The sequence below is a fragment of the Bacillus rossius genome, chromosome 17 (assembly GCF_032445375.1).
Source record: "Bacillus rossius redtenbacheri isolate Brsri chromosome 17, Brsri_v3, whole genome shotgun sequence".
Taxonomy (NCBI): domain Eukaryota; kingdom Metazoa; phylum Arthropoda; class Insecta; order Phasmatodea; family Bacillidae; genus Bacillus; species Bacillus rossius.
Genome location: NC_086344.1, coordinates 11,554,369 through 11,566,638, shown reverse-complemented (window position 1 = coordinate 11,566,638; position 12,270 = coordinate 11,554,369). Strand labels below are relative to the sequence as shown.

The 12,270-nt window shown below is 39.1% G+C and overlaps 1 protein-coding gene across 1 annotated transcript in view; it reads right to left on the bottom strand.

The window, feature by feature from the left end:
* LOC134540568 (zinc finger and BTB domain-containing protein 22-like) overlaps window positions 1-10,842 on the bottom strand; it is a 38,918-nt gene extending 28,076 nt beyond the window's left edge. Inside the window, exons 1-6 of the mRNA XM_063383387.1 lie at window positions 10,733-10,842; window positions 7,952-8,065; window positions 4,436-4,543; window positions 2,496-2,669; window positions 1,320-1,445; window positions 1,122-1,232 (exon numbers count right to left, since the gene is read on the bottom strand). Of these exons, the coding sequence (XP_063239457.1) occupies window positions 1,122-1,232; window positions 1,320-1,445; window positions 2,496-2,669; window positions 4,436-4,543; window positions 7,952-8,065; window positions 10,733-10,792 (693 nt within the window). The 5' untranslated portion in view covers window positions 10,793-10,842. The remainder of the gene's footprint in view (window positions 1-1,121; window positions 1,233-1,319; window positions 1,446-2,495; window positions 2,670-4,435; window positions 4,544-7,951; window positions 8,066-10,732) is intronic.
* Window positions 10,843-12,270: the final 1,428 nt, after the last annotated feature.

Below are 12,270 nucleotides of genomic sequence, written 5' to 3'. Positions count from 1 at the left end.
AATAAATTTGCCTATACCTATATAAACTTCTTTTTCGCATTTTTAAGCAAAATATTCCTCAAAAATTTTTCTTTACATATAGGTCGCACTTCATTTTTTCCCCATCAAATCTGGTAAAATTGCCGCGACCTATATGCGAGTAAATACAGTATTTGGCGCTCCCAACACCCCGGCTACACACCAATACGAATGCTCCCACCTCATCCACGAAACCCACAACACCTCTCCCAAGACACCACCCCACAACCTGCGACACCAAACCACCACCGCACATGCACACAGCCACACCAACACCTCAGGGACACGGAGTGACTGCATTATTATCAACGAGCTCAGCACACACTTGGTCAATTCCAGACTACCTTAACAGCGCATTTAGGGAACTTGGACAAAACTTGACTCATTTCTGCAACAGTAAAACAAGTCTAGATAACAGGAAATAAGGTTTGTGACCATCAAGATATACAAAAAATTGTTATAAATGATGAAAACATAGATAAAATTCTAGTTTTCAGTCAAATAACAGTTTGCAATGTAACAGGATTCAAGTCAACTTGTATTTGGAAAAGTACATGGTCGTCTTACATCCTGCTAGAAAAAGGATCAATGATCTAAAACTTTAAAATTTATATTCTTTAATTCGAGATCTTAATTAATGGATCATTAACACTTCAGACTCTTACCTAGCCATCACTAATTCCTTGTGTGTTTATGAATGTCAGACCCGAGTATGAGATGCTTCATTAAGTGTTTCGACAAGGTAAAATGGTTTGGAAGAGTGAATAATACATGTAAAATTCATACTGAACCGTAGCCGGTTTAACACCAGTCTTGTTAATACAGCGAATTAAAACCATTGTGACATCTTAATGAATAACAACAAAAATATCCAAACAGACACCACCTTAACCATTTTCAATGATGTCTAATGTCAAGGCGACAATAGCCCTCGACCAGGCGAGAACCGCCTCAAGTTTCAAGCTAACTGGCATGCAGTGACGAGCAAGAACAGTTCAGGAGCCAAGAAGTGCCTCAGGCCACAACCACCGCACGGCAACCCACAAACACTGACAGCCAGCAGCAAGCAACCCGCCCGTGCGACGAGCGGCCAGCATTATTACCAAGTCGACCACTATCTTAGGAGTTTCCCAGCCTGCAATGTCTCCCTCCTCATCGTCCTCATTGTCGTTAGCGTAGGCCGCGTCCCCACACTCGGGCGGCTCGGTCTTAATCTGGGAGACAGCAAGAGCGCGAGTCATTAGTCGTCGCCAGCAACATTTCAAAAACACAGCAAGGCCGGTGACGCACCGCCCACTCACCACGGACGACAGAATCCCGTTGCTGCCGAAGGCTTCGGAGGTCGACGGTGACGACTTCTTCGGAGCTTCAAACACTGACAAGTTCTCCGTGTCCATCGAGTTCTCTGGTTTAGCATTGATCGCAATCTGGCAAAACCAAATGTAACATACAGTTCATTCATCACAAATGATGAATCAGGGAAAGTATTTTGAAAATCCAGTTATCCATAAATAACATGACGACTGTTTCATAAACCCAACACTTAAAAAACACATTTTTTTTTAGAAGCACATGTAGGTCCTATATCTTGCATACACATTAGAAATTTGCTATGTGTGGGATTGGTGCACAAGAAGAAAGAAAGATCTAAAGTGCTTATTTAATATAAGGAGGGTTTTGTCATTTTATCAGGTTCATTACCTAGTAATGAAAAACGCAAAAATTCAACAACACAAAAAAGAGGAGTACACTCCTTGCTTAAGCCTAAAACTTTAATGTTTAGGTATTTATTAAGTTAACCTAAAACAATTAATTAAGCCAACGCCGCTGGCTTCCATATTCTGACAGCAAAGATACATTCTCATTTTCTCGCTCAGCCACATTGGCACTAATTATAAGTTTATGCTAGCGGTTCAAATGTAATTTCATATTAATAGTGTATAGCTTTAAAGAGCAATGATCTAAACAATTTGTTTGCATTCTTTGTTTGTATAGTAGGCCTTTAACAAACTACCCATTTAATATACGGAAAAAAAAAAATACATTTACTTTGTGATGGAAAAACAATAGGCCATAGCATACTTTTTTTGTGAGTTTTTCCCATCCACAGAAGTTGGTGAAATTGATAGAATATTTTTGCTTAACTTTTCAGTGGGATAAACTTTACATTAACACAACAGATAGCAAAGTACTAGAAAAATACATAAATAACCAAAACTGAAGATTTTAAAAGTTGTTTTCGGTTCAGAAATTTCAAGGAACCAAAATAAAATATCTGAAAACTGCAAAAAAACAATTAATTGTGCACTCAAAAAAATAAATATATATAAATTGTTTTTCCAGCAAACATTAACAGTACTGAATTCTCGCTAAGTGTTTAGCTGTAGCCGAGAAAGCATGGAATATTAGTTCGCACTGGGGCCACGGCAGCCAGGTCTAGGATGGAATACCAAACAGGTTCATGCGACATGTGGTACCGGGGAGGGCCTCTTCTTGCGCAGCACCATGGGGCTGGGCGCGGCGGCGGCGACGAAGGGCGGGGAGTCCCCCTCCACCTGCCCCGTCTCGTACTTGCCCCTCGCGCTGGTCAGCCCCTTCACCTGCAGCGTCTCAGCGGCCGCCAGCAGCCCCTCCAGCTCCGCCTCCAGCACCTGCGACACGCGCCCGCCTTCAGCCTCGAGACCCGGCCACACGTGAGACCCAGCCACATGTGAGACCCGCCTGCCTCAGGACCCGGCCACACATGAGACCAGGCCACATGTGAGACCCGCCTGCCCCGGGACCCAGCCACATGTGAGACCCGCCTGCCTCGGTACCCGGCCACACATGAGACCAGGCCACATGTGAGACCCGCTTGCCTCGGTACCCGGCCACACATGAGACCAGGCCACATGTGAGACCCGCTTGCCTCGGTACCCGGCCACACGCGACACCAGGCCACAGGCAGTCACGGCACACTCGTCCAACACGCAAGACACAACACAGCCTACACAAGTCCCACTAAAAAGTCTCCAGAAACTCAATACTTGTAAGTATAATTATTCAAGAATGGGAGCAGAGACTTGGGTAATAACCACACACACGTTCATAATTCTGTACTTGCTGCGTAAAGGGGGGTCAAGTCAAAAATGGTTAACAATTAGTTATCAGAGCTTTTTTAAAAAAAAAAAAAACAATTAATGAGTTTTCCAAAGTTCTAAAGCAGTTAATAACGCTAAAAAAAAAAAACTGACTTCAAGAAACCTGATAATTTTCAATCGCGATTTTCTCAAAACTATGATTTTGGACTTAAACCCCTTTCATGCAACAAGCACAGAATTATAGAGTGAATTTTTATTAATGTGCTATGTTTTTCTTAGCCGCAGATAATGGAAGAAATTCACGATAGGTAGACGCACTCCAAAAACCACCTGTTTTCATGTTAACTTGGCATGATTTCAAACAATAATTAAAATTTCAACTTATTTCCAAAATACATGTGTTACCAATTTGCAGTATGGACAATCATTTCTAGCTAAAAAATTACAGAAGAAAAGGAAAAATAATAAAGTGTAAGTTTTACGTTTGTTTACAATTTTGGTAAGGTAATAGTTAAAGCGGTTAAAAGAGTACTTGTTGACGAGAATGGCCGTTTTCTAAGGAAAAAAATATAAAAAAATTGATATAATGTGTTTTTGAGTACTACCTATGTTATTAGGTTATGCTGCAAAAGACTTTCTTTTTTAAAATCTGTGGTCTATTATGAAACTTGACAGCCAGGAAAGCTATTAAAAATAGAATATATGTAAAATAAAATTTTTTTTATAAAAAATTTAAAAAATTATTAAATACATGTTATTTAAATTATTCTCTAAGAGGGTGTTGTAGTATTTTTAATCTAGGTATTCATTCAAGCCATTATATAACATTTTTAATGTAGCAAACCTTTACTAACCCAGTCCACATGTTTTTAAAGTATTTGACATGTAGCTAACCTAACCACTTGTTAAAAGTGTTGACTACTTTATGTATCACAATGCTCTCTTAGATGACAATTATTATGAAACATGTCATGAACCTAAAATTATAATTTTTTGCCTTTTTTTTCTAGAAAAGTGGCTCTCCAGAATTACAATCTAGGGAAATTGTAGGGTTAAAATAATTTAAAGCGAGAAATAAATTGTCAAAATTATTATTATTTTCTCATTTTTAATCCACTAAATAACAAATTTTTCATTTTCTTCAAAAGCCTTCACAAATACTGGATCTTCCAGACTCCTGTGGGAATATTATACCTTATTTAAAAAAAAAAAAAAAGAAAGGAGTAGGTATACTTCCATATTCCCAAACAACACAAAGCCACAAAGCTTTAAAGTTTCCGTGGAATGCACTGACTAAAAACACTATCCCAACTTCCGCCAGTTAGTGGGTCACATACCTTTATTTCTCCTCGATACATGAAGTCTATCACAAGCTTCAAGTCCAAGAAACTGATCCCGTTGAAAATGATAACAGGATTCGAGCCGTAATGATTTTTGAACAGTTCCTGAAAAATTACAAAGAAATGCTGCAAAACATATATGTAAATTATGTGTCTTATTAAACTAACGCCAAGAAAGAGTAAACTAGTAATGGCAGGTTGGACAAATGTGCTCTTTAAAACTGTTCTCAATGAAGAAATTCTTTGTGTGTTATTATACTGCAAAAGCCCTATCAAGTAGTCTTAAATTTCTGAATTTAACTAAAAATATACTATTATGTTCCTCTGGACCCAGGAAATCATTTCTGCACGTTATGTCACATGCACAATCAATATTTTGTAATGCTTGTCAGTGAAAAACTCATAAACCTTGGCAAAATAAAACAATTTAATTCTTACATTTATCCAACAAAAAGATCACAAAAGATTTGCATTTCTTTACTTTTAGTTTTTAAGATGCAAGAAAATAAATCCATTCTGAACATTGTGCAAGAAGACCTTGAAGTCTGGAAATTTATAATTATTTTCTACACCTATATAAGTGGCTAATATGCATAGTAAAATTATTAAGTTAATGGTTTTGTAGAACAATGAAATAATAGAAATACATTATCAAAATCTGCAATATTTTAGGGATATAAATGTACCATGTTCAAACTGAAAAACTGCTTTAGATTTAGTCATTCCCAAATAAACACATAAAGTATGTTGAGTGGCTTCGACCACACGGGTCAGTATGCTGCTCCCGCATTACAGATTACGTAAGTGTTTATTAGGCAAAGAATACTTAACACTAGCAACTCAATTTAGTGTTGAAATTCATTAAATTCCTTCACTTTTTTTGAACTTGGGTTATGTTGGTATTCTCCCAACACGAGGCAAACAACACAAAAAATATTTTATCATATTTTAATAACAGCATCACATCACCGTTCAAACAATTTGTTTACCATAAGCCTGGCTGGATGCCTTATGATGGCACACTAAACTCCGGAGGGGTCAACGGGACAACAAACAAAATCCCAAAACATTTTTAAAGTGTCCAATTAAGAATAGCATTTTAGAGCCATTCCACTTTCATATGCTAATTTTTTTCTTCATGGTTTTGTTTCCAACACTTTATTTTTTAACAGCAAAACAGCAAAAACAGATGTTTTCAGAAGCCATTTCAGGTATGAAACTATGGATACTCAGTAGGCAGGTAAATCCACAGCAAACTAGTCTAGTTAGGCCTTACGTGCGCGGCAAGAGACGTGAGCTGCTGAAACGACTCAAGAGCAGCCGTCTTACGGCGAACAAACACTTTCAATTACGATCAGCAAATTTTAGTTACTAAAAAAAAAAAAGTATTCATAATTCTTAACTTTTTTTTCGGACTTAAAAACATTCCTAGAATACCCTCGAAAGGGTGTCCTTACAGGTTCATCGTAACAGAACATGGGCGGCCTGTTAGTAAAGCTTCCTAAGAACCTATCTCTTGTCTCCGATTGTATTACTGGCTCGTGGTTACAGAACACGGGCGGCCTGTTAGTAAAGCTTCCTGAGAACCTATCTCTTGTCTCCGATTGTATTACCGGCTCGTCGTTACAGAACAAGGGCAGCCTGTTAGTAAAGCTTCCTGAGAACCTATCTCTTGTCTCCGATTGTATTACTGGCACGTCAATACAGAACACGGGCGGCCTGTTAGTAAAGCTTCCTGAGAACCTATCTCGTGTCTCCGATTGTATTACTGGCTCGTCGTTACAGAACATGGGCGGCCTGTTAGTAAAGCTTCCTGAGAACCTATCTCTTGTCTCCGATTGTATTACTGGCACGTCAATACAGAACACGGGCGGCCTGTTAGTAAAGCTTCCTGAGAACCTATCTCGTGTCTCCGATTGTATTACTGGCTCGTCCTTACAGAACACGGGCGGCCTGTTAGTAAAGCTTCCTGAGAACCTATCTCTGGTCTCCGATTGTATTACCGGCTCGATGTTACAGAACATGGGCGTCCTGTTAGTAAAGCTTCCTAAAAACCTATCTCGTGTCTCCGATTGTATTATTGGCTCGTCGTTACAGAACATGGGCGGCCTGTTAGTAGCTGCTTCCTGAGAACCTATCTCTGGTCTCCCATTGTATTACTGGCTCGTCGTTACAGAACATGAGTGGCATTTAGTAAAGCTTCCTGAGAACTTATCTCCTGTCTCCGATTGTATTACCGGCTCGTCGTTACAGAACATGGGCGGCCTCTTAGTAAAGCTTCCTGAGAACCTATCTCTTGTCTCCGATTGTATTACTGGCTCGTCGTTACCGAAAATGGGCGGCCTGATAGTAAAGCTTCCTGAGAACCTATCTCTTGTCTCCGATTGCATTACTGGCTCGTCGTTACAGAACATGGGCGACCTGTTAGTAAAGCTTCCTGAGAACCTATCTCTTGTCTCCGATTGTATTACTGGCTCGTCGTTACAGAACATGGGCGGCCTGTTAGTAAAGCTTCCTGAGAACCTATCTCTTGTCTCCGATTGTATTACCGGCTCGTCGTTACAGAACACGGGCGGCCTGTTAGTAGCTGCTTCCTGAGAACCTATCTCTTGTCTCCGATTGTATTACCGGCTCGTCGTTACAGAACATGGGCGGCCTGTTAGTAAAGCTTCCTGAGAACCTATCTCTTGTCTCCGATTGTATTACCGGCTCGTCGTTACAGAACATGGGCGGCCTGTTAGTAAAGCTTCTTGAGAACCTATCTCTTGTCTCCAATTGTATTACCGGCTCGTCGTTACAGAACATGGGCGGCCTGTTAGTAGCTGCTTCCTGAGAACCTATCTCTTGTCTCCGATTGTATTACCGGCTCGTCGTTACAGAACATGGGCGGCCTGTTAGTAAAGCTTCCTGAGAACCTATCTCTTGTCTCCGATTGTATTACCGGCTCGTCGTTACAGAACATGGGCGGCCTGTTAGTAAAGCTTCCTGAGAACCTATCTCTTGTCTCCGATTGTATTACTGGCTCGTCGTTACAGAACATGGGCAACCTGTCAGTAAAGCTTCCTGAGAACCTATCTCTTGTCTCCGATTGTATTACTGGCTCGTCGTTACAGAACATGGGCGGCCTGTCAGTAAAGCTTCCTGAGGACCTATCTCTCGTCTCCGATTGTATTACTGGCTCGTCGTTACAGAACATGGGCGGCCTGTTAGTAAAGCTTCCTGAGAACCTATCTCTCGTCTCCGATTGTATTACTGGCTCTTCGATACAGAACATGAGTGAACTGTTAGTAAAGCTTCCTGAGAACCTATCTCTTGTCTCCGATTGTATTACCGGCTCGTCGTTACAGAACATGGGCGGCCTGTTAGTAAAGCTTCCTGAGAACCTATCTCTTGTCTCCGATTGTATTACTGGCTCGTCGTTACAGAACATGAGTGAACTGTAAGTAAAGCTTCCTGAGAACCTAACTCTCGCCTCTGACTGCAGCTTGTTCAGTCGAGGGTCGAGGGCCTCACCTGGAAGTACGGGCTGCACGCAGACAGCACCATCTTGTGGGCCTTGAGGAACTGCCCCTGCGAGGACAAGGTGCAGTCGACCAGCTGCCCCGTCCTCAGCTGCTCGGCAAACACCTGCGGCAGGGACCACACCTCACGCTCGACGCTCCACTCGAGACGTTGTTCCCCCCAGCGGCCAAACATGCCAGCGGCACTCAAGAACATCTACAGCTATACATCCTCGCCACACTGAAAATACAGATCAGGAGCACGTTAAATGACTAAAGCATAAAAGTGTTTAAAACACAATTTTTGGTCAGATACTGTTCATGTCGAAGATTTGGTCAGGAGAGAATTGATGATGTAGGGGTGTTACATTAAAACTCACGCCGGTCGGCACTGCCAGACGCTCCACTCAGGACGTCACTTCCCAGCGACCAAACATGCTAGAGGGTTGTATTGGGTTGGAAAACAATCAGCAACGACCCTTAAATAACTATAACGATGAGATGATGAAAACAAAATTAAAAATAAGTGTGCGAGAACCTTAAGGGAAAAAGATAAGAGCCAAATAAGATTGCCTTAGTTTTAAGCGTTAGTAAGCCATGTGCCTAACAATGTTCAGTTTTGAATATTCACTATTTTACTTTTTTTAATGCATAGTTTGTAATATATTGGTATGCTTGCAGTAAGAAGCTTCTTACTGCTTTAGATAGTTTCCTCTACAAAGTTATTGGCATTTAGTATGAAATTCAATTTTTTTTCCTATGCCACATTGAAAATACAGATCAGGAGTATATTAAATGACTAAAGCATAAAAGTACCTATTTAAAACACAACTTTTGTTCACATACTGTTCACGTCGAACAATTGGTCAGGAGGGAATTGATGATGTAGGGGTGTTTTATTAAAAAAAAAAAAAAACTTTTCAAGCACTTTTAATCCATATTTTTGTAACAGTCTGAAATTCCACACATGTTATCGACAGCAAGGAGAGAGCAACTGGTGGTTCTAGTGATGATTCCACTAAAGCAGTAACATGCGAGACAACAGAGAGAACCTTTACTTCAACACCTGGCTTTTGTTGTTAATTTTTGTGCTTAATATATCCTGCAGTTAGTTGCCATTCGTACTAAGCCAGGCAAGTACGTATTTGAAAATTAACATTCTTTCCCGCCTAACTGCATCACAGACATTCACTAGAATGTTCATATTCTGTTTTCCACAAATGTCTAGGGCATATCACTTTACTACAGGTCCCATTTCCCGGTACTTCATGAAAATCCAAAAATAAAAATAAAAACTTACAGTTACAAAATGACAGGTGAGGCAAACCTGTGATTCTTTCACACAGGAAAAGTGGTCTGGCCATGGCTACAAATTCCTACGTGAAAAATATTTCCGGCATGTCTACATCACTGAGTGTGTGTGTGCGAGGCACACAGGGTATGAGATGTGAGCAGAAAAATTTTCAGAGGAAAATTTTTCATTTAAAAAACTTTCTGGAAAAATATAAAATCATAATTTTTCAAGGAAATGTTCCTTTTTTTCCATCATTAAAAATGTCTGATGCTATTACTTTTCATTACTTTTCGCTCCTCTAGGATGTTAATAAATGTCACTATTCCCGGTTTGGCTGACAAAAATTCCCATAAGTATCCAATCAGTTTTGAAATTTAAAGAATGTATTTCAACCTAACATGTACGGTAAAAGTTTGTTACTTTACACAGTAGGGATTTTTTTTTAATTTGATTTAATACAAATGCCTTTAATAATGAAATTTATTTTATTGCCAACCATATTTTTTTTCTATCAGTGAATTTTTAATTTTTAAAGTAAATTATTCAACTAGCAGATTGAAATTAAAAAAAATGAAGTGAAATGTGTTCCCAGACCTTTCAGATGCCGCAGACATTCAGATTTTTAACCCCCACTTTCAAACTCCGCGGATTTCCAAGGTTTCCCAGCTGCGTGGCAACGGTGCTAGTAGCTCCTGTCTGGTGCCAACCTCGCCACGCGCTGCCGAGACACACTAGATGTCGAGCGTCTATGCCTGCTCTGGGAACCGGCAGAACTATCCTTTCCCAACTCTACTCAGCACTCCTGGGGGCTATTCACTAACTTTTGCTAGCCTTAACTATTATCTTATCTTAAGAACAATATCCACAGCTCTGTATTCTCTAAACACTGTTGCTAACAGAATAAAAGTTAATGCCAAGGGATTTGGTGGCTAAACTGCATTTTGGCCTCCTTCACACTTCAATTTGCAATTGAAACAGCCCTCAGTTTAAAATAATTTCTGAAATCAAAGAAATAACACTTTTTTTTGGTTGTATTTTCTATGCCATTTTGTTTTCCATTTTGATTATCGCCTTTTCTTACCTAGGTTATTTCCTTTGCAAAGAATTTAAAAGGTTTCTTTCAGTTCATAAACTATATAAGTTTACTAACTCTTGAAGGATGTATTGTATGTCAGCAACATTTGCTTATCTTTCGTATTTCACGCCTTATTCAAACTCATTTACGTACAATTATTCCATCAGTCCGACATTTTATCTTGACGGTAGCAAGTAATCTCCACCTTCGAGCCAGCCATTATGTTGAGTTCACAAGGCGCATGATGAGGTGACCATAGAGCATTGAGAATCACTCCGAAAATATTCAACAACTGCAGTATGGCTATTGCCCTAAAATGTTACGTAAGGTCACCTTACAAGGTTGAAGAACAGACCCCCTGATCATCAGTGCCTAGCTCTCGAAGCTGGCAGACCAGCGGCAGAGAGCTGCAGATGTAGTCTCACCTCCAGCATGTTGTTGGTATAATTGTTCCATCGCAGGTTCAGCTGCTGTTCTGACTCCATCGCCGTTTCACAGGAAACACAACCTGGCCCTGAAAGAAAAAAAGAAGCAAGTCACTGTCTACATGAAAAAAAAAAAAAAAAGGTGGTTGTCTGTAAAGTCGGTTTACGGACGATAATTTTACGTGATAAAGTCATAAGTAAACATTGACGAAAAACTGCATACTTTTTAATTTTCAAATTTTATTTACAGTTTTTTTGCAAATTTTATCTAAATAATTTGTTTAAATATATATCACGAACAATTAGTTATAGAAATAAACTGAAATCAAATCAATGTCAATAAATTGTTGATTTGAAATGACGAAATTGGAAAAAAATACATCTATGTAATTTTTTAAATAGCTGCTTTTAAAAAGCCCGCGTTAACCTGTTTGATATTATAGAAGATTTTCACGCACGGTGGTTGGCCGGTTCTTGCACGCACGGCTCAGGCGGAACGTGACAATGAGTCATGCTTTTCCGTGCGTGCAGCCGGCGTTCATCGATTTATAAGACGTTTTCACGTCAAAAAAAATGTGAGTCTTTCAGTTCTCGCCAGTGAAGTGTAGACATGTAACCTCGGTAATGAGCAAACTCGTGTGCTCTCATGCTGTTCATGTTGCAAATAAACTTAACACACGAAACTCGGACACTAAATTTCAAACAGAATTCTTTAAAATAATGCTGAGCGTGATAAATACACTGATCAATACAGTATTCGCATTTCAAGTAGTACGTACCAAAATTTCTAGATGCTAATCACACTTACTTTCAGCGCCCGCCACTATAATTCACTACCTGAATAATAAATGATTGCTTGTCACCATCACCTGAAGATGGCAGCATGAAAAAAAACTGTAATTTTAATATATTAGAAACTGCTTCGATAAAACCAAAAAAAAAGACGAAAAAAATTCTAAGCCCCCACTTTGAACAAGGATTTACAAGGAATTTTATTAAAATACTTTTCATCTTGTAAAAATTCATTAAGAAGTTAATACTTTAAAGTTTCCGCACACTTTGGAAGTTGTACTTCTATGGCATTAATATAATATTAACATGAAAAATTTTATAACATATTATAACACTTGTATATCTGTTTCTGATTAAACAAATTAATTCAGTCTGTAAATAATTACTACAAACAACTTAACCTCATTAAGGTGACAACATTAATATTTAATATTATTATAAAATAATGTTATAAAAAAAATTTCCAGTGACGAGATTTGAATCACTTCTCCTGAGGTAAACAATCCCCCACTCTACTGCTAAGCTATTAAGCTGATTGGGAATTTAGAAAAAGAATATGTATTATAATCATTGCAATGCCAACTTTCCTAGGTATTTTAAAACTATAGATTCCTTTTTACTATAACTATTTTAGTTCACCAAATATATTCTGAGGTAGTTCCACTTCACACCCCAACACGTTTGGTTGGTATGTCCCCTAATGTTTATGAAAGTGCCTACATACCAGCTTATGTTGCAACACCCGA